This window comes from Gekko japonicus, unplaced genomic scaffold, assembly GCF_001447785.1.
Source record: "Gekko japonicus isolate JY-2015 unplaced genomic scaffold, Gekko_japonicus_V1.1 scaffold12, whole genome shotgun sequence".
Classification (NCBI taxonomy): domain Eukaryota; kingdom Metazoa; phylum Chordata; class Lepidosauria; order Squamata; family Gekkonidae; genus Gekko; species Gekko japonicus.
Genome location: NW_015161947.1, coordinates 1,345,063 through 1,370,950, shown reverse-complemented (window position 1 = coordinate 1,370,950; position 25,888 = coordinate 1,345,063). Strand labels below are relative to the sequence as shown.

The 25,888-nt window shown below is 43.6% G+C and overlaps 1 protein-coding gene across 1 annotated transcript in view; it reads right to left on the bottom strand.

Annotated features, from left to right (window-relative positions):
- Positions 1-21,868, bottom strand: part of UROC1 (urocanate hydratase 1) — a 68,364-nt gene extending 46,496 nt beyond the window's left edge. The window contains exons 1-5 of the mRNA XM_015429374.1: positions 21,743-21,868; positions 10,297-10,427; positions 5,401-5,494; positions 4,372-4,431; positions 19-147 (exon numbers count right to left, since the gene is read on the bottom strand). Of these exons, the coding sequence (XP_015284860.1) occupies positions 19-147; positions 4,372-4,431; positions 5,401-5,494; positions 10,297-10,427; positions 21,743-21,868 (540 nt within the window). The remainder of the gene's footprint in view (positions 1-18; positions 148-4,371; positions 4,432-5,400; positions 5,495-10,296; positions 10,428-21,742) is intronic.
- Between the last annotated feature and the right edge of the window lie 4,020 nt (positions 21,869-25,888).

Sequence of the window (25,888 nt, the reverse complement as noted above, 5' to 3'; positions counted from 1 at the left end):
AATGATTGTGGTGCATACCATGCCATTGGTGATGACTAATCGAGGAGCATTCATATGGCTAGGGAAGAGCCCCAAGGGATGCCCACTGTACATCACTAATGTCTGATCTTCTGTCATCTGAGATAAATAGTGCATCACCAGCCAGAACTAAAGGAGAAAGAAAAGAAAAAATGCAGCTTGGCCAGCTTTATCATAGGCTTTTAAGGAGCAAACTATTATTATTATTATTATTATTATTATTATTATTATTTACTTATACCCCACTCTCCCACACTAACTAGATAACGAAGGAACCAGGCCTGTATAACGGAAATAGGTTGCAACAGAATTCTTGTATAATTGGGGAAGGGAATTTAAAATACAGCATTTGCCTGCTTTCCCCCTAGAAACTGCTACTCCTCATGTGGTTTGTTATTTTAAGGATTTTAAATGGTTTTCCTGAGTTGAAAATGCAAAAGCAAAAATGCAAATGCAAGTCTAAATATGAGAAGCCTGAATTTGTTTCATGAAAACATTTGCATTAGGATATGAAGGGCAGAAGGACAAAAGAGTAATTATTATCAACAATACTAATAAATCAGTGATACTATAATCTGTGGCAGGAAGGTCACTTGAGAGTAGTGCTGTGTTGAATCCTGATGAAGTTTGATTTTTGCTGTACTTCAAAGCAGATTCTTGCTCACCGAAGCTTATGCTGGTATACATTTTGTAAAACTTTAAGGTGCTACTGGATTCTTGTTTAATTTTGCTGCAACAGACTAACACGGGTACCCCTTTGGAATTACTGTCAAGTAGCTGGTTTCACTGAAAGCTACCAGGGTGTGCATGACCCCTTCACTCTGAAATATTCTGGTTTAAGAACCCACCCACCCAGCCAGTGAGATGAATTATTCTCTTGAGCAACACCCATGTCTGATTATTTTTACATATTTTCTCTTATTAGATTTAAATTGTGGTAAAAAAATGCATGAATACATGACTATATCCCAGCATCCTTCAGTGTTGATGTAGGAACAAGAGAACCCCAGCTCACCTTCCTGTTTTCTGGAATCATTGGAATCCCTGGCCAACATGTGTGTATCCGTACCATGCTTATGCTTTTATTTATATTTATTTATAAAATTTATATCCCAACTTTCTGTCCTCACAAGGGCTACCAAGGTAGCTAACAATTTAAAATATACATGATAAAATCATATTTTAAAACCCTTAAAATCACCCCTCCTCAAAAAAACACACATCATTTAAACAAATTAAACAAAGACATAAGCACATAATTAAAAAATTGGTGAGGAAGGAGGGATCACTGAGGGAATGCCAAAGGAAACAAAAAAAATCTTCACCTACTGGTGGAAGATGGCAATAGAAGCGGGGGGGACAGACTCTGGGGAGAGAGTTCCAGAGCTTTGGTGCCAGAACCAAGAAGGCCCTTTCCCAGGTTGCCACCCACCTAATCTCAGAAGGCAGGGGAACCTGAAGTAGGGCCTCTGAAGATATCCGTAGAGGTTGGGCGGGTTCATAAGAGAGTAGGTATATTGCTTGTGTACATACCAGTGCAGTATATACATTTGAGAAATGTCTAGTTTCAGTTTGTGAAGCAGGTAACCCAAAATTGTGAAATTTATTTAATCATGGCTAAATGTGTGGCCATTGTATTCCAACCAAAAAATTAATGCATGCAAACTTTGGCATGACATGCAGCTTGTTTCACATAGTGGGAAACACCCCACTAACGTTTAGCACAAAAAAGTTGTACAATTAACAGAAATACCATATAACTATCTATGTTTACTTCAGAGCCAACAAGCTTTGAGGCTTCTTATTGAGAAATGCCAGTGAGATAATATCAAGCACCTTCGTTTCACTGGTTAAAAGATGCTCCCAGCCTTTGTAAAACTGGAAGGGAAATCGTATCTGTCAGGACAAACACAAACCGATACCCTTCAGTAACCTCCTTGGAAGAAAGGAAGGGTCAATGCAGATAAGACACACCAGAAATAACGTTTGGAGTCAGAAGTTTGATACAACAAAACAGTTTTTTTAAAAAAATAAAAATACAGCCTCTTTTTTTCATGACACCTAATGCCGAGTACAAACTGTCCTTGTCACAAGCAAATAAAAATCATTCCTCCAATTGCTATTCTTAAGTAACTAGTAACAAAGAAGTATTGTTTGTTCTGCTGTGAAACTCTTGGTAGATATCTGAGTCATATCTAAGCTGGACAAGACTACTGGAGCAAAGGAACAGATAACATGTTTCCAAATGTTGTGTTGTGTGTTGCAGCACAATACGTGCCCTGAAGAAAGCTAGGCGCTAGGCACAAAAAGCTTGTTCTTAATGTACTTTTAGGAAGCACAATGGCTAATTCAAAAAAGAAAGATGAGAGGGCTCCATTCTGCCATGAAACCTGGGACCCCTGCCTTCTATGCTCAGATTAGTAGAGGGCAGCTGTGTGTTTTTTTAAAATGGTGAGCAAAACACACCTGCTCAGAGACACACCTATATTCATTACGATCATCATTCCATCTGTTCTAAAGCTGAACTCTATCCATGTCCATAGTGGATATTTAGTTCCTTTTTCCTATAGGCCCTTTAAACCCAATTTGGCTTCTGAAGGCAAATTTTAAGGCTTCACACAACACAAAAACAACAACAAAAGGCATTGGAGCAAAACAGGTTCTGGAAAACTCAGATTAAAACTTTATTAACTGTGGGAGGACAGTGTTTTATCCTTAAGGTGGTGTGAAGCCTGAAAAATCTATTTGCCTTCAGAAGCCAGAGTGGGTTTAACCATAAAGGTGTGTGAAACCTTTAAAAAAATCTGTTTGCCTTCAAAAGCCAAAGGAAGTGAAAAAGATCATATGAAAAGTACCTTACCTTCTTGTATTTATTGACTCAGTTATAACAGACCAGACAGTGTTGCTGGAATCCTGTTGTGTTCCAATGTTGTTGTTTTTTACTGTTTTTCTGTTTGCTTTGTGGCAGTTTTTAAAGTTTAAAATGCAATTGCAGCACTGCTCCTTTTACATTTTTTATTTTTCTCCCTCCCTTCTTCCAGTGTAAATTACTTCCACTTTTTCTCACTGGTTGTCTGTCAGCTTTCACAATTCAATTGTAAATTGTAAATTCTTGTTTTAGGAGACAGGGAGATGGTTTTCACTTTGTAGACAATCAAAAATACTACTACTCATTTTAACAAAATTTAATCATTACTGTTCCGTCATGGCACTGTTACTATCACAAGCAATAACATATTTTAAAGCGGTTGGCTAGCTACAAAATGAAAAGGTGCTCTTAAGACCCTTCCCCTTTCCCAACAGAACGTGAATTGATAAACAATTCATAAATGCCTCAAGAAAACCTACCAGCCACAAGATGTCAGGAAGTAGTTTAGACTGAAAATAAAAGAAGGCAAGGAAATTTTCATGGAGAAGTAGAAACTTTTGCTGAAGATGACACACTTCTGAGTAGCGAGATCTTTACGCAGAGGATAGCTTTTATGGTTAATATAGTGCAATATTAAGTGCTCTCTGGAGCACCCAAGTCAATTCCATTTGCAGCGGAGTGCAAGAAAGTAATCCTTCAGCAGCACAGACAAGACTATGGCTGCGATCATACACACAATTAGCCCTGACATAGGCGCGAATGCCAGGGGGATTTAAAGGGTGAGATCAGACACGAACATGTGGGAAGCGTCCCGCAGCCGTCAGCAACCCGTGTTGCTGCACTGCAGAAGTGGAGTAAACAGGCACCAGGGAAAGTCCAGTAGCAAACGGGTTGCTACAGGCCACGGACACTTTCCCCTGTCCAGCGCGCTCTCATGGCGTTGGGATAGTCTGATCAGGCCATCCTGACTCTGTGCCATCCCCCCCCCCTCAGTATGCGCATCATCGCACACTCCATAGGGAGCCCTCAATGTGGAGGTGTGATCCATCGATTCCTTGTTTAAGTGCATTGGAAACAAATGGCGCAAAAACAACAACCCCAACTCACCCGCGGTTGCGTCTGATCACGTCGTGGCCAGTGTTCCCTCTAAGCTGAGTTAGTGTGAGCTAGCTCACAGTTTTTTAGCCTCCGGCTCACACATTTTTGCCCTCGCTCAGGAAGGATGGGGCTCCAGAGCAAGCTAATTGATGCCGTAGCCTAATTGTTTGCTCACAACTTTAATGCCGGTAGCTCACAATGTAGAATTTTTGCTCACAAGACTCCACAGCTTAGAGGGAACATTGGTCGTGGCGGGCTGTGCCCGCAGCCCAAAGGACTGTGTGATCACGTAACTGCAGGTCAAATTCCTCCGGAGGGAATAGCCTCACTTCCCCCCATTTTATCTGGCGTATGTGACCGCAGTGAAATTTGTATCAGCACCATACCTGTGCCCAGTTGCTGAAGACTTGTCCATTTCCTCCATAAGTTACAAGTTCTTGGGGAAACTGCAGAAAGCACATTTGTAATTATATTCAAAATAGTGCTTGCCATTTCAGAACAGCACCTTAGTAGTAATCTCAGAACTTTTTTACTGAATTCTCAACAAAATCCATATCACAAAAAAAACCCCTTCAAATGAATCTATATTTTTTGGCCATCAAATGACAGTGACCCCATAGGATTGTCATGGCAAGAGATGTTCAGAGGTGGCTTGTCATTGCCTGCCTCTGGTAATCTCCTATCCAAGTATTAACCAGGGCCAACCCTGCTTAGTTTTCAAGATCAAGTTAGTCAGGGGTATAACTATATACTGTATACTCCTGGAATTTCCACTCACACGTTGGGGAATTCTGTGATTTTCACAGATTTCTGATTCAAGATGCAGCCCTCTCCCCATGGCATTCCATGCTGTTCTCAAGGGTCCCTTATACCATCAGGAGTGGTCATTTGGAGATACAGGGGACTACAGCAAACAGGGAGAAGTAGTAATTATCCCTTCTATGAGCAGAATGGAGATTATGGATCTTAGGGCCCAACCCATTGTATTCATAGGAGTATGTCTGGTGGTACTTCCTTCTGCCAAACTATGTTAAGGTGCTAGCATGAACACAACTACTGGTACACAAACTTACAAACTACAAAAAGGCAGCTCTAAAGACAGATGTTTAAGTGACTGCTCTTAAGCAATATATGGAATTTTTTATTTGGTTAAAGCATGGCTAGAAGTCACAGACTCCTGGTACCCTATTATTTTCACCCCTACTGGCTCAGCAGTCTATAGGCTCAGGTACTTGTTTAAAAGTGACATACTAATATTTTGCCAATCCTTTGTACTTCAAATTAGTATTAGAAACTTAGACGCTTCTTCCATTTCAGAATAATCAAAGAGGAACTGAAATATGTTAACTCACAAGTCCACTAACATCAAGGTCAGATTTCTTTCCAGGACTAAGCTTTCACTGAAGTTTCATTACCTGGGCCACTGCAGGATCAAGGTTATTCATGATCATGTGCATTACAGCAGCAGCCTGTATCGTTTGGCAAGGATATTCCTGGATGGGATAAGCTCTGAAATTTAAAAGGGGGGAGGCATATAATGAAATCAGTGTTGCGGAGCTTTTTAAAGTTAGATCTGAATCATGAGATCAAATATCAGTTTTCACCTGATATTTTAATTACTTGTTTTACATCATCTAGGAATTCACAGATTTTTAGGAATGTACACCAAGTGTTTTGGAAGTGCTGCCATCAGAATTTGCTAAGCTAGATCTTACGATCCACTACTAGGAGGAGGAGGAAGAAGAAGAAGAGGAGGAGGAGGAGGAGGAGGAGGAGGAGGAAAAGAAGAAGAAGAGGAGGAGGAGGAGATTGGATTTATACCCTGCCCTTCACCACCCAAAGCTGTCTCAGAGTGGCTTACAAACTCCTTTCCCTTCCCCTCCCCACAACAGATACCCTGTGAGGTAGGTGGGGCTGAGAGAGCTCTTGACAGAAACTGCTCTTTTTCAAGAACAGCTCTTATCAGTACTACGGCTTGCCCAAGGTCATCCAGCCAGGTGCAAGTGGAGGAGTGGGGAATCAAACCCGGTTCTCCCAGATTAGAGTCCGCGCCCTTAACCACGACACCAGACTGGCTCTCCTACACCAAACTGGCTCTCCTCCCCATTGTAGCCTCCCCACAATCCCCCAAAACACTGCCCGTGGGCTTTAAAAGGTAAAGTGTGTTGTAAAGTTACAACCGACTCATGGCGACCCCATGAAGTTCTACCCCATGGGACTTTCAAGGCAGGAGATGAGCAGAGGTGGTTTCCCATTACCTTCCTCTACATAGCAACCCTGGTCTTCCTTGGTGGTCTACCATCTAAGTACCAATTGTGGCTGAGCCTGCTTTGCTTGCATACTCTGATGAGATCAAACTAGACTGGGCTGGGCTATTAGGGCTACTCTTCTAGGTTTTAGGGTCCCCCAAGAACAGTGCTGGATCTGAAGTACAAAGGAGAATCAGGGGAAACCACCTCCCTCTGCTGGCAGAAGTGAGCTTGTGCCAGGAGCAGTATACTATTGTTCCATTCCCTCTGCACAAAACAATGGAATGCAAAGTCCAAGAGTCACAGCACCAGAAGATGTGTAGCAACAGCTGTATTTATTAGTTTCAATATTTCTTGGGGGGGGGACCCTCTTTGTTTGCATATGGATTACTAGCCTGATACTCATGCTTCACTAGGGTATTTAAGTTCCATAAATCCAGTTATAATTCTGATTATGTGACTTTTGAAATGTAAAATTTGTTGTAGGAATTTTAATGGAGAAGATGAAGGACCTCTCTGTAGACCACTCCTAGAAAGGTCCTTTGCTATCTCCCCATGAACATTCATAAACTCAATTGCCATGCTGGCTGTTATGAGAAATGTCTATTAAGGAGTCTTGAACTGCTGATTTATGTAACTGTCTTCAACTGTCTGCAATCTCTTGTAACTTTGTTTTTACCTCAGAACATTGAGATCCACAGCTGAGCAATCAGAGGGAGGTGGGTGCAAGCAGGCAGGTTTTACCTCAGAACTCTGAGCTACACAATTGACCAATGGGGGGGGGGCAGCAGCCTTCCAGGCCCATGAAAAACAATTGGGGGAACACCTTTTGCCCCTTCTTTACCTCCTTAGGGGTCATGTTTCTCAGAAATCTCTTCATAGTGGGGGTTAACATCATGGTAGGAATGCACTACCTTCAGTTTGGGTTTCTTGGTGCAGGGGTTTGTCCTGGGCATTGAATTGGGGGGGGCCCTGCAGAGCATACCCTCCCCCCCCTTATTTTTTTTTACAAAAATGCTTCTCATTTATGTTACATTTAAGAAGTGGGCCATAACTACATATTCAAAACAACATCCAAGCAATCAGATATTAAGCAAGCTCATATGAACCGATTTTCTAAAACCCACATTGTGAGAAGTGTAATAATCTAATAAAGGAAACCACTTTTCTACAAATTTGGGGTATATTTCCATAGTGGGTGAGAGTGTGGCTAAAGCCTTCAAGGGTCTGCAAAATGGAGCTGTTCTGCCGGGCCTTTGGCTGAGGCAACGGACGTCCATATATGGCCTCCCTGATGTGGTTGTCACTCTGTTAACTACTGGCTATTGCCAGGAACCTCCCACAACCAGGGTTTTTTTTCATTAGCTGTGACCACCGTTTTAATATTTATGAAGATGTTTTAAATTTTAATGTTATTTTATTAACAAAACTTTTATATAAATGATGTTGTAACTCGCCTTGAGCCCACTTCTGGGAAGGGCGGGCTATAAATGTGAAGAAATAAATAAACTGAGGAGGCTGGGCCAGCAGCATTTCTAAGGTGATCCTGCTGGGGTGGCCTCCCTGATGGATTGAAGTACCCTGGCCCTGCTTCTACACCTAACAAACACCCATCTGTCTGGTGTAGGGGGGGTTGTATTTAAAGGCATCGGGGAGGCTGGGCCAGCAGCAGCACTAAGGCAATCCTGCTGAGCAAGACTCCACAACAGCTTTAAGGACTCCACACCCCTTCCAACCCTTGACAGGCAGTTGTCTGTCAGGTGTAGGAGGGGTAGCATGTCTGAAGGCATTGGGGAGGCTAGGCCAGTAGGATTGCTAAGGCGATGCTGCTTGGGCAGCCTCCCCATTGGCTTTCAATGCTCTGTCCCTGTATCTGACAGACAACCACCTGTCAGGTGGAGGAGGGGTGGGTGGGAATATGTCTAAAGTCATTGGGGAGGCTGGCCCAGCAGCATTGCTAAGGTGTTTCTGCTCAGGTGGCCTCCCTGATGGATTAAAGTACCTTAGCCCTGCTCCTACACCTGACAGATGGTTGTCTGTCAGGTGTTGGGAGGGAGTGTGTTTAAAGGCATTGAAGAGGCTGGGCCAGCAGCAGTGCTAAGGCAATCCAGCTGAGTAAGCCTCCCCAATGGCTGTAAGCATCCCACCCCCTCTTCTATACCTGACAGGCAGCTGTCTGTCCAATATACGAGGAGGAGGGGTATTGTAAGCCATTTTGTAGGCTGGGGCAGCAGGATCACTAAGGTGTTACTGCTAGAGTGGGCTTCCTGCTGGCTTTAAGCACCCTGCACCCACTGCTGCACCTGACAGACAGCCACTTGTCAGGTGTAGGAGGTTGGGGGAAATGTTTGAAGCCACTGGGGAGGCTGGGCCAGCAGCATTGATGCACCTCACAGGTGATTGACCACTCCTGGTTTTCTCAAGTGTCATTAGCTTTCTGCAGTCTCGTGTAACTGTTTTTTTTACTTCAGAACACTGCGCTCTGCAGCTGACCAATCAGAGAGTGGGGTTGCAAGGAGGCAGCAGCCTAGCAGCCACATAGGAAGCAATGAGGGGAGCACATTTTACCCCTTTTGATCCCCTTAGAGGGCAAATTTCAAAAAATCCTTTCTTAGTGAGCATCTGCATCATAGTAGGAATGTTCTCCCTGAAATTCGTGTTTCTAGGTCCAGGGGTTTGGCCTAGGTGTTGATTTTACAGTGAGGGGACTTTCTTTTATATATATAGATGAATGGCCATATGGAAACTCCATAGAAAAAGTAGGGCACCTGGCTACAATAATCAGATATCCATTGACAAACTTTAGATCCTAAAATTGAACTATGTACCGGAATGGTTTTAGCAGCTGGTCTCTTCTCCATGGACACAGATCCTTAACTATACCCTCTAAGATGAAAGAAAATGTGTGGTCTTTGCCAGGCTAGGAAGCCATTTTAATTTTTCCAATATACAAATGCACAATATTATTCCTGTTTAACCAACTAAACAGTTTTTTTCATGTACTAAAGGGGCAACAACACAAGTTGTGAAAACACTTTTGGATGCTTTAGAAACTATTTTATTATTTTGTACAGATTTAAAGCAACCAACATCTTGTAGTTTTTTAATGATTCATAATAAGTTCTCTTGACAAGAGTTCTTCACTGATAGATTTCTGCAATAGTAATAGCATGGTTCATTGAAGTTCTTAGGTACAGTAAATAAAATTTTTGTTACTAGTGGTCAGTAGTATATAACATAGTTTTTAAACATCCATCCAGAAAATAAACACTATAAATAAAACCTGACCAGGTGATGTTGTCTCATATTGTGTGTTTTGATGTTGGATCCTTTCAAATGGTAACTATATTCACACATAATTCATCCACTGATATTATAATCTGGTGTACAATTTCAAATGTTTCCGGACGTGTGTGTCATCAATCAGCAAGTAAAGTCCAATGGCCATTTATTTATACTGTTATCTTCAGGATGTGTATTTAAAAACTATGTTATTTACTACTGAAACCTGAGGAAGGCCTTTGAGGCTGAAACGCATACGGTCTTTAGTTGGTCATTTGATATTTGCATCAGTTTTGTATAGGAAATGTAAAGCTTATTCTTTATGACTCTTATTGTAGCCTGTTAGGCCCTTTGTTTTTAATTATTTTATTGTGTATACCACATATTAAACATAGTTCTTTTGATACAAAAATTTTATTTACTGTAGCTTGACCCTTGTAGCATTCTAGGTATATTTTGGGTTGAGGGCGTTTTCCCCCTTTTCCTTTCATTGAAGTTCTTAGCAGAGGTGTAATGGTTTAATTATCTCAGCAAGGGTGAATTGGCCATTAAGGCCACCAGAGAAAGTCCTGGTGGGCTGATAGCCTAGGGGACTACCTCCCCACTGTGCCTGTCTTGCCTTGTTTTTCCCATGCCTGCGTGCCTATCTGATGACAATTGAACTCTTACTTGCCTAGCTTGGTTATCATTGCACCTCCCATCCTTGTTGACATTTTTTTATACATCCTGAACCAAAGCAGAGTGAATTTCATTCTTCACTGGCACCTCTTGAGATCTTACCTCATCTCAATTTGAGGACAGAACCTGTACATGTAGATGTGTCCATAGTGCCTCAGCTCATCAGCAAATTCTGGCGCCAGTACTGGATGCAAGTCTGGTGGGAAATAACGAAGGGAGTTCTTCAAAGCCAGCTGCCAAGTTTCAGAAAAAAGGGAGCAAGAGTAAACTTAAAGGTGGCTAAGTGGGTGGTTATCACGGAGAATTAAACACACGAATTTTATCAAATTCAGTGGGAAACTTGCCCAGATCCTAAAAGTGTATTCAAGGGCATCGACCGTGGTAGCAACGAGGTTCCAGCAAACAAGGTAGGACAGCATCTTGGATGATTTTTTTTTACTCCTTATGTTTATATAAACAAGATAATCCCCTGGCACAGGCTGTGCTGCACTCATTCTTTTGAAGAGACAAAACCGGCAAGCAGATCTAGCAGTAGTTCACAGGACTTTAGGCGTATTCAGTCTTAATTCCATCATACAGGTAGCCAGGTCCCCCTTGGCCACCAGCAGGGATGGGGGGGGCTAGGGTTGCCAGATCCAGGTTGGGAAACTCCTGGAGATTTGGAGATGGAGCCTGGTGAGGACAGGGACCTCAGAGGGTACAATGCCATAGAATCCACCTTCCAAAACTCTGTTTTTTCCAGGGGAACTGATTTCATTAGTCTAGAGATGAGCTGTAATTCCAGGGGATCCTGGCATCCCTACTAAGCTCAAAATATTATCTGGTTAGAAGTTTCCCAAACCAGGTTTATAGCAATGATGCAAGCTTGAATAGTTACAAAACACTCAGTGCATATTTGGTAACCTTTTGGGGCAATAGTACCAAATACAGTGCAAAAGAAAACAGATATTTCAAATGTGCTAGAATTTTTGAAACAGATTCTTGTGGGCCTGTACAATGTTTTTGCCTCTTGGATGGTCACCAGAAGTGGAGACTACAGTGCCCCACCCAAAAAACCAGATGAGCTGTTCTTGCATGGGATGTTTTTATTTAAGATTAAATAAACAAATTGTCGGCTTCACTTTCTTGAGACAGCTGCTTTGCAAATAGATTATTTCTTGCTGAAGAAAAAGAAGATTTAGTTTTTATACCCCACTTTTCTGTACCTTAAGAAGTCTCAAAGCGGCTTACAATTGCCTTCCCTTCCTCTCTCCACAGCAGTAACTTTCTGAGGTAGGTGGGGCTGAGAAAGAGTTCTGAGAGAACTGCAACTGGCCCAAGGTCACCCAGCAGGCTTCATGTGGAGGAGTAGGGGAATCAAACCCAGTTCTCCAGATTAGAGTCCATCGCTCTTAACTATTACACCACGCTGGCCCTTAACCACTACACCACACTGGCTTTCTAGCTGCGGCACAGTTGTAGTCTCTGGATTTTGTAAACTTCTTCTGTAATGATCTGATATGTAGATGGTCCTATTTGGTGGCAGGAGGCTTGTAAGCATATGCAACAGCTGCATGCCTTAGCTGATAGGAGTTTACCACTGATACCTACCACTCTACCACCATGCTTTGCCTCTTAGCCTGCCAGGCTTTGCTCCTGGGAATGTCTTGCAGGATGGTTGGACTTATTACATCCACACTTGGGGGGGGGGGAATCACTAACCACCACTGCTAGGAAAAGGTCTGCACAATGAACAGTGCAGTTCTCAGATTTTCTTGAACTTCCAAAGTTAGCAAAATCAGAATCTCTTTAAAAAGAAACAGAATGACTACCAGCAGGAAAGTGACCTTCATCTCAAATTCAAGGGCAGAGACCAAGTTTTTATCAGCTACCCACCCTCCCACAGTATTCTGCACATGTCAAAAGGTTGGAATGTTTTAAATAACTAAGCCCAAGACATCAGTAACCTTAAGAGTACTCTGAGGGATGGTATTTTTTGGTATTTATATTTCCTCAGCAGGCAGGTCAGACTCCCTCCGCCCCATCCTCCTCAGTCGGCTCATGTAATTGCCATTAATTCTAAAAAAAGATATGGAATATGAAGCAAAGCAAGAGTAACCCTATATACTGCTGAGCTGTTCACTTCTCATGTTTGTTCCTTACTCCTCAAGCAATGCGTGCTATGAGCTGTGTGGGAACAACCCACATGGGTGGAGTGAAAATAGAACCATACAGCAGATCCTCCTCTCCTCAGACTTTGCTTCCTGGGCATTCTTGAGACCTGCCCCTAAAAATGTTATCACGACTGTGGTTATACAGCCTGTATGTCTGCTGGCCTCTCTATGAAAGACAGAATAAACTACCAAAAAAAAGGGCTTACACAATTTGAGTTCCAAATAAGTATTTGGGTAAAGACACTGGTCTGCGCAAAGAAGTAACAAATCACTTATCACTTTGGAGAACAGTTCTTGAGAGAGCTCTCTCAGCCCCACCTACCTCACAGGGTGTCTGTTGTGGGGAGGGGGAGGGAAGGAGTTTGTAAGCCCCTCTGAGACTCCCAAGTGAAGGGTGGGGTATAAATCCAATATATTCTTCTTCTTCTATTCAGGTAGTTTCATACTTTTTTGTGTTGCTCAGTCATTTCTTTCCCACATTTAGCTGAAAGTGGAAATGGGGTTCCACACAGCACTTAGTAAACTGCTATATTATTCCCCCAAAATCCATCCCGGCAGGAAAATTCCTACTACACGTCCTGCAGAAAAAGTCCCGCTTCCCCTTACAGCTTCCCTTTTGTTCCCTTATGTGATGTTTTCACTACATAAATGTGGAGTTTTATATGTATGTTGCTATGATTTGAAATGCAGGCCTTTAGAGTCAGAAATGGGGGGTTGGATGGGCCCCCTTCCCCAAGGCTGCAGTCCAGCTCGCCTGTGTATCGTCACGCATCAGTTGTGCTGGTTTCAGTGGTGCTAGTTTTTTAAGCTGCAACCTCAACACCCATGCAGGGTGTGTGGCCTTATGACACACTTCCGGTGATGTCAGGGGGTGTGGCCTTATGACACACTTCTGGTGATGTCAGGGGGTGTGGCATATGCTGAGTTATGCTAATGAGTTCCCCTAGCTCTTTTTCTACGAAACGACCCCTGGAAGTAATTAATATAATGAGGTAATGTTTTCACTCTTCTGAGAGTCCCCTTTATGTGTAACCTCTGTAAAAGCACCTATCTGTAGTGTTCTGAGGTGGTGTTTTTTATGCTGCCTCCTTACATTTCTTAGCGATTCCTGCTTATTTTCACTGCCACCAAAGGCTCTTGCCTTAGAATTCTTAGCTGAACCTAAAGAACAGGATTGCTTAGTTATAATTGGTAGAATGAGGAGATGGTCAGTGTGTGTGGGTGGCTCTGAGGTAAAAAGCGGATCCTTACTCAAAGTAAAACAGGTGTTTTTTCCTTACACATAGAGTTTATTTAGAAGTATGACCATTTCTGCAGTACGAACTTACTTCTTTTTACCAGCAAGTTGAATTCAAAAGGGGTCCATGCATGCCACTCCCATCATGCACTTCATCATTAATGGAACCCTTAAACACAATTTTTTTGCTCATGTGCAGTGATGTTACAACATCATTGCATTGTCCAAAAAAAAATATGAGGGGCCCGGCGGTGGACCTGCAAGGCCGGCGGGAGTGCAAGGAAGCCCCGCGAAGGCCCTCCCTGGCCCCAGGCAGGCAGGGGTGGGGAGAGGCAGGGAGGAAGCAGCTTACCCTCCCTCTTCTCCTGCCTCCTCCTGGCTGAATGAGGGCCAGAAGCGGGGCGGCCGGAAGCAGGGGGCGGGGCTTCGTCATGTGCCCCGCCCCCCGTACCTCACCCGGTGGAACCGCTTGCTTTCTGCTCTTCATGAAAAACAGCTGTGTGGCAGGGAATAGAAAAGCAGTGGCAAGGAACAGAAAAGCAGTGGCAGGGAACAGAAAAGCAGTGGGAAGTGGAAAGCATGGATTTAAATGGATCATAGCCATTTCACCCCCCAGCTTTCTGGTCTCCACAGCTTTTGGTGGTAAGCAAAAAGCAGGAGCTGAAATGGCTAGGAGGCATTTCACCCCCTGCTTTATGCTTGTATTGAAAAGCCGTGGCCAGCAGAAAGCTAGGCATGAAATGGGTTGGAGCCATTTAAACCCCAGGCTTTTTGAGGGAAGCAGAAAGCAATAGTTTAAGTGGCTCCGAGCTGTTTAAACCAAACAGCTGAGGGGCAGGTATCAGCCACTGAAATGTGGTTCATGCCCATCTCTAGACACGAATATATTCATTTATCTTATTTATATCCTACACTTCCTCCAAGGTGTGCAGAGTGGCATAATCACATTTTTTCCTCATACCAACCTCATGTGATAGAATAGGCTGAGAAACAGCAATTGTACCAAGGGCACCCAGTAAGCTTCAAGGCATATGGGGATTCAAACCCAGGTCTCCTGGCCCTTTGTTGTTCAATCACACAGTCGAGTCCGACTCTTCGCAATCCCATGGACCGCATCACGCCAGGCCCTCCTGTCTTCTGCCATCCTCTGGAGTTTGCTCAATTTCATGTTCATTGCATCGGTAACACTGTCTAACCATCTCATCCTTTGGTATCCCCTTCTTCTGTTACCTTCAATCTTTCCCAGCATCAGGGTCTTCTCCAATGAGTGCTCCCTTCTCATTTGGTGGCCAAAGTATTTGTGCTTCAGTTTCATTATCTGGCCTTCCAGGGAACAGTCAGGGTTGATTTCCTTTAGGATTGACTGATTTGATCTCCTTGCAGTCCAAGGGACTCTCAAGAGTCTTCTCCAGCACCATAATTCGAAAGCATCTATTCTTCGCCACTAACCAATACACCATACTATTTAACAGCTAGAAAGGACACATTTTAAAGACTTTCCAGAAGATTCAGCAACAAGGCTTTTCTTAGCAATGAAGTGGCACAAATGCCAGTCTAGCACCCAGAGTGCTATCATGGAAGGAGACATACAGCAAAACAGTGACAGAATGTCCACAAAATGGCAAAAATTTCGTCTTAGGGGGGCTGGCACCTGTGCGATACCCTCCTTTGTTTTAATTCATTAAAGGACAATACAGCAACAAAGCCTTATGGCAGGAAAAGACAGGGTTTCCAAACCTGTTTGCCTCCTGTAAGACAAATTCCAGGACCAGACACATGTCCAGGAAGATAGTTGGTACTTAACCCTTCTCCAGCTCAACAATTTACTTCTGCAACTGTCCTTGCCTCTGTCTTTCACCAAGTGTAATAAACAAACAACTCAAATAAACAAACAATCTTGAGTTTAACTTGGTTGTAGGATGTCAATCTTTTCTTGAAGTATGTCATTAAGATTTTCCTGAGCCAAGATTTCGTGATCCAATGGACATCCTGTAAAAAGTTCATTTCAAGTATTTCTCAAGCATCGTGAATTTCATAAACACTTATCTGAGTCATTCTTCTGAAGCAGTGCAATCACAACCCAAATCCTCCAAGTGGTCCAGAAAATACCCCTGACATCCCACGACCAAGTTGGACTCAAGATTGTTTATTTAAGTTTGTTTATTCAAGTTGCACTCGCTAATACACATTGTCTGGAATTCTGTTACAATATACATACGGAGTTGTAAATAACTATTATATTAACATTTGTACTGAGGTTATTTACAGTCGTTCTGATACTATTTAGACTCACACCGTTTGCAATATAACGTTTAAAGATATTTGAGTTGATTTAAGACATTTTGACACAGTGTGATTTGTTGTTTCCCATTCTTATAATTTCACCGTAGTCCCTATAATTTTATGTTTCACCAACTGGAAGCAGAAACATGGAGGTATAATCACAGGGGAGAATCAGTAGGACTGGGATTAAACTGTCTAATAACCCTGGTTGTCATCTGCTGATTTCTCCCCTACAAAGGGTCCCTCAGAAGACAGGATGATCTCTCTCAGAAGACAAGAGTTTGGGCACACATATTTACTCAAGATGAACTGTAATTCCACCTTTAGCCTTAAAAAAATTGTTTAAAAAGTTAAATTTGAAAACACAACATGGTGCAGGTAGTATTGAAGGATGTTATGAATAATGACGTTTTCCTTTTTTTCAAAAAACAAACAAAAACCTCCTCCATTCTCGTCCATCTTTCTCTTAAAGGGGGTATAGTCTTCGGACAAATAATCTGTTGGACAGGGCGTGTCTGTGTATTTATAAAACACAGGGACCTATCTATGCAGTTGCATGACAATTAGAGTACATCTCTTCAAAGTATCTTCTAACTTGATCTTGGTCGCCAGTGACACATCCTTACATTGAAGGATCTTTCCTAGCTCCTTCATGGCTGCCCTGCCCAGTTTCAGTCTCCTGATTTCTTGGCTGCAGTCTACGTTTTGGTTGACAACAGAGCTAAGGAAAAGAAGATCCTGAACAATTTCAATTTCTAAATTGGGAATCTTAAATTTATGTAATTCCCCAGCAGTCATTACTGCCCTACAGGGTCGTCATTAAACTTAACACATTGTTAAAATACTGGGGCTTTCTGCAACTGACTAAATTTAATATGTAGGCTTACCAAACGCCGGCGGGGGAAATCTATTTCCTGGCAGGATGCGTGCCGCGGGGGACGGCTGTGCGCGCTGCACCCGCCGTCGCCAGGATGTGACGCTCCGCGTTACTCTGGCAACGGGGCTGTTTGGGTCCCGTTGCCAGGGTAACGCGGAGCGTCACATCCTGGCGACGGCGGGTGCAGCGCGCACAGCCGTCCCCCGCGGCACGCATCCTGCCAGGAAATAGATTTCCCCCGCCGGCGTTTGGTAAGCCTATTAATATGCCAGATGGGGGGGGGAATGTCATAGTTGGGGTAGATAGCAGATGAGCACAGAGAATTTGGGGGAGGTAGAAAGAGGAGAATGTTATTGTTTCATGCCCCAAGCAATCAAAGAGCTTGGATGCAAAAGTCAGGAAATGTAAAGAAAATACCTTACAGTTAGGATTTTTATCCAAGGAGATTAAGCAGGGAATGTAAGAAATAACCGTATAGCTCTTTAGATGGCCCCAGAGAACACGGATGAGTCTCTCACAAAGTCTTTGCTTTACTGCCAGAAAACAGAGGCACATGAAAACAAAACATGGGAATACTTTAGGGTTATTGCATATATAAATTGAGAAAGAGGAGCTGTGAATGTTAGTTTATGTATACTGGTCTTGTTCACTTAGCAAAAGGCAAGCTTAGTAACTGAAAAGTACTGGGTCCAGATGTGTTGATAAGTGAAACAGCTCATAGTTTATTTCAGCTCGGGAAAACAAGACAAGGAAAGCAGGACCAGAGGCCTGCTTATATTCCCATAGTGAACCACACCCAAACACACACCCACACCCGTGATAGGATTATTTACAGTGCAAATGCATTCCATAGGTCACTCTAGGATCCTGACCGCCCAATTGGGTGCATTCCAGGATCCGTGCTGGCTATTGTCTCTGAGAGCAAAGCTTAAGCCGTTTGCATGGCTGTGTGAGGACCCGACCGCGTGTGCCATCTATGTAAGAACACGACAGTAACATATTACCATTAAGATGATAATGATGATGACTATAATAATAATATTAAACAACCGCCAAGGCTCGTAATAAGAACAACACATAATGTTTAATAGGAGTACACAAGGAAAATATCTGGTATGTATGTTTCATTTGTAGGGTTGCCAACTGCCTTGAAGAAAAAAATCTCCTACCCCTTTAATAAAGGCTCAATAGGATATTATTTCCTTTGTGCCTTGAAAAGATTTAGCAGCCCATTTCCATGTACTACACCTCTGTTAAAGGGACAGGACACCTTTTCTCCAGGCTTTTTGGCAGCCCTACTCCCTTAGCTTGAAATCATAAAATCTTGTATGTGAACACTGAATGCCCTAGACAAAAATGCTGATATTGTGGGGGGGGGGGGGTTTAAAAAAGGGAAGGCTATTCTTAAAATGTGCTTTTGAAGACAAAACCCTATTATCAAATAGCTTAATCCTAAAAGAATGCCACACCTGCAAATAAAACATTTATGATGGAGATTTCAGTAACTATTGACCAGTCTCAAATGTTCTACCCTTGAGCAAGGAGGCTGAATGGGTGGTGGCTGGACAACTTCAAGCATTCCTGGATGACATCTCCAATCTCATTTCAGGCCCAGTAATGGAACTGAAACAGCCTTGATCACCCTGGTGGATGACCTGCACCAGGAAATGGACAAAGGGGGTGCAACTCTGTTGATTCTTCTAGACCTCTCAATTGCTTTTGATACCATCAATCAGGGTATCTTTTGGGGCTTTTCTGAGTTGAGACTGGGAGCCACCGTTCTGTGGTGGTTCTAGTTCTACCTAAAGGGTAAGTTTCAGAAGGTGGTGCTGGAAGACTGCTGCTCAGCCCCTTGGCCTTAGACCTCTAGTGTCCCAAAGGTTCCCTTTTAGTCTCTATGTTCTTTAATACCTATGTGAAACTGCTGGCTGAGGTCATACAGAGATGTAGGCTGGCTCACCGCTAGTAAGCAGATGACACTCAGCTCTACCTCATGCTTCTGGCTGATCTCAGGGAAGCCGTAGAAACCCTAAACCGGTGCTTGGAGGCAGTTGTGGAGTGGAAGTGGGCTAATAAACTGCAGCTTAATTCCAACAAGACAGAAGTGCTGCTGGTGAGCAGCAGGTCTGACCAATTCTGGATGGGGTCGCACTCCCCTTGAGGGAACCCTCGTGGACCCAGGCCTACTGCTGGATAAGCAGGTGCCAGCTATGGTAGGGGTCCCAAATCCCCCGGGGGGCGGAATTCCCCCCGGTTTCGAGCCCCGATTCCCGCTCCCACGGAATCAGGGCCCGGGGAAAACCCCACCCCCGCGTGTGCGTCACCCAGAAGTGACATCAGGGGGCGCGCGCACGCTACGCACGCGCGCACAAAGACAATACCAGCCGGGAGCCCCCCACTCCCAGCAAAAAGTGAGTTGGCAACCCTAAGCTATGGCAAGGAGTGCTTTTTACCAACTTCAATTGGTTAGGCAGCTGCAGCCTTCTCTAGACAGAAGAGAAGAAGAGATTGGACTTTTACCCTGCCCTTCACTACCCAAAGGAGTCTCAGAGCAGCTTATAATCTCCTTTCCCCTCCGCACAACAGACGCCCCATGAGGTCAGTGGGGCTGAGAGAGCTCTCTCGAGAACTGCCGTTGAGAGAACAGCTCTGAAAGAACTTATGACTGACCCAAGGTCACACCAGCAGCTGCATGTGGAGGAGTGGGGAATCAAACCCGGTTCTCCCAGATTAACATCTGTGCTCTTAACCACTACACCAAGATCTGGCCAGTGTAGTGCATGCCCTAATTACATCTGTATTGGATTATTGCAATGCAGTCTACATGGGGCTGTCCTTGAGAAGTGTTCAGAAACCTCAACTGGTACAGAATGCTGCAGCCAGGATGTTCCCTGGCATTGGCCATCGGGACGATATCACTCCAGTCTTGGCCCATCTACACTGGGCACAATTCAAGGTGCCGGAGGAGAAGAACACAATCTAAGACAATTTGGGTTCCCATTTGGGAGAAAAGCACAGTATAAAGAAAACAAATCACTAAATATATGTAGAGGGTTGGGGGGGGGGACTAGCAGGGTCAAGGATTTTTAAATGTAGGAAGAGCCTTGACCCTGATGCTTTGTTTTTTCAAACCTCCCAAAGGTATACCCCCCCTCTAAATTAGGAAAACAAATCTGCAACTGACACACAAACCAAACTTCAAAAGGATGAGGAGCAACCAATCTAAACAAATAATTCCAAGTGGGTAGCCCTATTGGTCTACATAGGCCCCGGTCACACGGAGCATTTGCCCCGCTGAAGGCATAGGAGTCCCGCCGAGTGTCCGGGCGTGATCACACGGGAACATCTGGGAGGTGTAGCACTCCCGTGGCGACCCCGTGGCAAGCCGCCGAAGCCGCGCAGTAAAAAACAAGTACACCGCATGTACTAGCAAACGCTTTGCCACGGGCCGCCTATAGAAGCTGCCCGGTGTGATTGCGCCGGCGCGCAGCTTCCTCCCCCATCGACCTCTTTGCTGCAGGGAAGCCATCGCCGCGTCTGATTGCATAATAGCGCATCAGAATGCGACAGCGCAAATAGCCGCATTTTCCAGCACGTCTGGCCGGGGCCATAGAAGTGTAAGATTTAAGCCCTGTAGCATTTTAGAGACCCAACAAGATTTCCAAGGTATAGGCTTTCAAGGCTCTAAGCTCCCTTGAGCTTTGACTCTTGAAAACTTATACCCTGGAAAGCTTGTCTATCTTTAAGGTGCTTCTGGACTCGATCAATCGTTCCCTAAACAAATATCCTTTAATCTGTCTGTCTAGTACTGCTCATAACAGCTATCACCTTAAGCACAAATTGGAACCAAAAGAATATTTTAAAAGACCTTACTTGGTATTATTTCTCTTATATTTGATTATTGTTCCTATGAATTTTGCCACTGAGAGTGTGACACGATCATTTGTATGTGATAGTAGCCGTGACACCTCGGCTTGCCCATTTAGCAATTCCGTATTTTTAACTAAAGTCCTCAACTCGAATTATATGTGACTGAACTAAGAAAAGAAGTTTGACAACACACAGAAGAAGCCCAAGAAGATTAATTGGACATTACTAACAGTTTAATTTACCAGTTTATATATCACTCAGCTTTCTCTTTCTCCCGCTGTCTACCCTTCCCATTTTTTTCTTTTAAGCGAAATACCTCCCCTTTTTAGGGGAGCTAATAAAATCTTTACAAAAAAAAAACACTAAAGTCCTCAACTCATTGAATACAGGACACTCCATAATCATATGTTCGATGGGTATCATATGAGCATCTGCATGTTCTGTTAGTGTGATATATCTGCCCTCCAAAACTGCTGAGGGAATATCATTTAATAAATGAATAAAATACCTACGACCAGCAGAACATTCATATCATAATCCATAAAAAACTAAACACATTTTGATGTTTTGCTTTCCATCAGTGGTCCCTTTACAAAGTGTTATAAATGCAACTATCTCTTTATAAAAGAGATGCAAAAACAATAAACACATTACAGAGAGTTAAAATATCAAAAATGCACATGAATTCAGTAGGATATGGGATTTTTCAAGGACCATGTCCTGTCTGAGATGAACACATGAGGTTCTTGTAAACCTAGAGATAATGTATTTTTAACAGTAACCTGAGTTCATATTAGTTAGAAATTGCAAATTTGGTCATTGCCAAGATATTTTACCCATTGGTATTTAGTCAAAGGATTATGCTGCAGTCTTTGAAAATAAGCCTCTAAAGAATGACTGGCTGGGCACAGGTTCAATAAGACAATTTATTTGAAATTTTTATATTTTAACCCTATGTATTGTGTTTATGGTTTTTGCATATATTTTATAAAGGAATGTGAACAGCAATGCTGCTACAACATGGCTTTATTTTCTTGCATTTGGGAAGTGCAGCAGACCACTGGAGGGTGAAGTTTTGCTACTTTCGATGGATGGGAGGCTGTGGAGAAGAGGCACAAACTTTCTTACCTTTTCTTCGTGCTCTGTGAGGTTGGGAGTCCTCACCGGAGCATGGGGGATTCCATTCTTTCGGCCTCTGTTCTCGGGAAGAGTGTGCAGAGGAAGCCCACCACAAATTTCTTTCAGGCTGGTCATGGCTTGTGAGAAAAATTTAGTGCAGAAGGACCATACAAAGGAGAATTCCTCCTTGTAGGATGAGAAGTAGGCAAGGAAGGTAGATCGTTTCTGGAGAGTTCTAGAGGATCCACAGTGACTGCAGTGCAACCTGAAGAAAGCTGTCTAGTTTTTGTGCAGGTGCTTCTCATTCTCTTAGTCCCACACAATTCCATTGGTCCTCCAGCCTCCTCCTCCTAAAGAATCATTCACAGGTCTGTTTACTCTCTGGTTGTTCTTTGCACATGCTGTTGCCCTATGACGACGAACCAAATTTACTCCACTCTTGCACTTTGCACATACCACTACCACCACAAACTTTCATTTATTTTAATCGGATGCAAAGCCTGAATACCTTTACAAGACAGATTTCAGGCGGGTAGCCGTGTTGCTCTGAAGCAGCAGAACAAAGTTTGATTCCAGTGGCACCTTTTAAACCAACAAAGTTCTTAAAGGTACCACTAGACTCAAACTTTGTTCTACTTTTACAAGAGTTTGAAGCAAGGCATTACAGTCCTTGTCCCTTTATGTTCATGCCAATCAACAAGCAAGTAATCAGACGTTACTCACTGGATGTTTTCATATGTGGAGCTACAATCCACTTTGAGCCTCTCCATATTATTTATGGGACTGACATAAACTGGGGGAAAGAGAGAGGCATAATGGCAATTTGAGCTTCACATGTGAAAATACCCTGATAGTTGTTAGTATAAAAGAGAGTTGTTTGTCATGTAAATAAGCATTCTGGCCAATGTAGGCTTTCTATTCTCATTACAAAGGGATTAAGTAATTGGATAACCCAGAGAATTTATTTGCATCCAATGCTCTCTTCTTGGCATTCTCTGGATGTGAACAGAGCAATCATCCTTTATGACTTTCTTGATGCAATATAAAACATACAAGGCTGAAGCTTATTCTTTTGTCTTTCCTGTCACCCCTCTGAGTAGGTCACAGTGGCTCAGGTCAGTGGCCCACCTACCTCACAGGGTGTCTGTTGTGGGGAAGGGAAGGGAAAGGAGTTTGTAAGCCGCTCTGAGACTCCGAGTGAAGGGCGGGGTATACATCCAATCTCTTCTCCTTCTTCTTTGTAGGATCCTAGAATGATCGAGACACCCTCACAGACTATTGGTTAGATTTACAAATCAGATTAGGTTATTAAATGGAAAACCATTTTGGCAATATCAAATAATCAAGACATAGAATGTTATCTTGCCTCACCTACAGGCCTTCACATTAGCACTCTGCCCTACAGTGGTTAGATAAGTGGTCTTGGTAGGGTTGCCAACTGCCTGGAGAAAAAATGCCCTGTGCCTGTAACAGAGGCTTAAAGGTAATGTTATACAGTAGACAATGTTATTTCCCTCCATGCCATGGAAAGCTTCTGCTGTCCATCTCCACATGTTAAGCTTCTATTAAAGAGGCAGGTCATTCTCCTGGCCAGTTGGCAGCACCGGGTGTTGATGTGAAATTGCACGTTTGGCTTTTTGGTGCAACCAGAGATCAACACTATGCATCACTTATCAAGTCTGCAGAACACATGACATAAAGGCTGCTTCCACTTCGAGGTTTCATTATGGTTTTTGGAACATCCACAGAACATTGCTTCATAATTGTACACTTCCCCCTTTTCTCTCTGCTTTAGCATGGTGGCAAAAATCGTGGTCAAAGCACCTTTGCATGCTTTGTGATGGGAAGGTGTGCATTTTTAAAGATCCCACACAAATCAACAGCATTCTTCTTGCCTCCCCCCCCCCAGCTGCCATTTCCCACCCCCATGCAGAGGACTTTTTCTGACTTCTTTTAAATTGCCAATTGCAAGATCACTAATACCATTAATAATATCATAACACCATTACTCACTTCATTTTAGCCTGCCTTTCTCCCACCCTGAGACTCAAGGAAGATTACAACATATTTTTAAAAAATTCAATCGGACAGCATAAATGGATGCTCAGTTGCTGCTGCAAATGTCTCTGCATTCATAGCAAATACAAGAGCTACACTGAGAACTAAGCACCATGTAAGAAGCCAAAGTCTTGAAATATTGACTTTTTAAGTTGACTTTTAAAAAATGCATTTACTTGAGCCAACACAACTACCTGCACCCTATATCCCTCTGGGAAATACTTTAATTTGGGGGCCAATTCATACATTACAAAGTCTGTGTGAAGGACTTGGCTGCCACCAGGACTTTGGATCAGATGTTCACCTGGAATTCTGTGCTGGGAACTCACATGCCAGGCACACAGTGGGCCCAATTCAGATTGCGATTGGGGGACACAGGGAGAAAGGCTGGTTTGGACCTGAAACTCTCCTGGAGAACTACTACTTGCCCCACTGGGGAAACTTAACCTGTACTGAGGGCTACCTGAAAGTTTCCTTAAGGAGACAAACAGCTGCTCCCAGGTCCACTCTAGGTTGAGAAAATATTGGGGGAGGCTTTTAATTGTTTTTAATAGGTACATATGGAGGTTGTAATTATCTCACCTTCTTCATGGAAGACTAAATGTGCAAACTGATGCCAACCCCACTCATTGCCTCTCTTAGGCTGCAATCACACGGACCTCTTACCGCGCTAGTTTTCCCACAGTTCTTCTATCCGCAACATTTTATATCGCTTGGAGGTGGTCAGACAGTCCCTCTGTCTTCCGCTTCACTCGTGCGAAGTACTGATCACACAGCGCGCCGTCCCTGTGGCGGCGCGGGGTTGTTTTTTTTAACCTGTGCATGCGCTTGGGCGTACATACAAACTAAGAAGACCAAATTAAAGCTAGTGCCTGTTTGCACATGCGCATAACTTAAACCGGAAACACAAAAGGGGGGGAGGGTAGCGCGGTCACGGCGGATTGCTGTCCAGATACCAAAATCGCGGATACAAAGCACGAGATATCGGAAAACACCTATTCCAACGGGTGTCAGAAAACACGGATAAAAAGAGTGGAAACCACGGGACTCAGCCCGCTTCGGTGCGGGAGGCAGGTTTGCCAATATGAACAGGAAACTTTAATGCGCGAGGGATCAGCAGTGAAGCCCGCACTAAATGTCCGTGTGACCTGACCCTTACTCTTCCATCTTTTCCTTCCTTCCCCTTCTAACTTTGAGGGAAGTATAATACTCTCATTAGACTCTCTCTCTCTCTCTCTCTCTCTCTCTCTCTCTCTCTCTCTCTCTCTCTCTCTCTCAAACAAAAAAAAAAAAAAAAGCAAACAAGATTCCAGTGGTGGAATGAACTACAGCAGGGGTGGTCTACCATCTTAGTGATTCTGGGGCCCTGTGCAAAAATCCAGAATGAGGCCCCACCCCAGAATCCCTGCACCATCCACCAGCCCCCCTGCCATGCCTACCCCTGCCTCCAGGATCTAAGCAAGGGGTATCCTTCCTTCACCCTGTGTGAAGCAGCCAGGGCTGCCACTAAAAATCAGCTGTGCAGTCCTTGATGGGGTAGGTAAGAGTCACCACCACCAAGTCAGCTGCCCAAGCTTTAGATGGGGCAGATATGAGTAGCCTGCTGCTGAGTAGCCTGCATATGCAATAACCCCAACCCCAGCATGGGGCCCAGTGCAGTTGGCCATGTTGCCCTATTGCTATTGGCTAAGAACAGCCTTGCCTGTTGGAATACAAAATCTTCCAGGATTGCTCCTCCAGTGTGGGATGGTCCACCAGGGAATGTTTGAAGGCTTCTTTCCCGGTGTTCTTGAGACAGACCTGTAAGGCAGTTTTGTTCTGGAGAGCTTTCTGCTGACATTTGGCTTTGGTTATTCCACTGGAAATACAGAGATAAGAGTTCTGTTTATTGTGACTTTATCATTCATTTTATTTTGTGCTTTAATGGAATGCTATTGTTTGCTTTTAAGCTGGTTGTGTTGTGGACTACCCGGAGAACCAGGAAAGGTGGGACACACTTTTTCTAATACAGAAATTAATGAATGGAACTTAAGTTTATGGAAGATCCACACATGCTGCATCAGGCGAAGGCTCAACTAGATCGTGCTCCAATTTCCA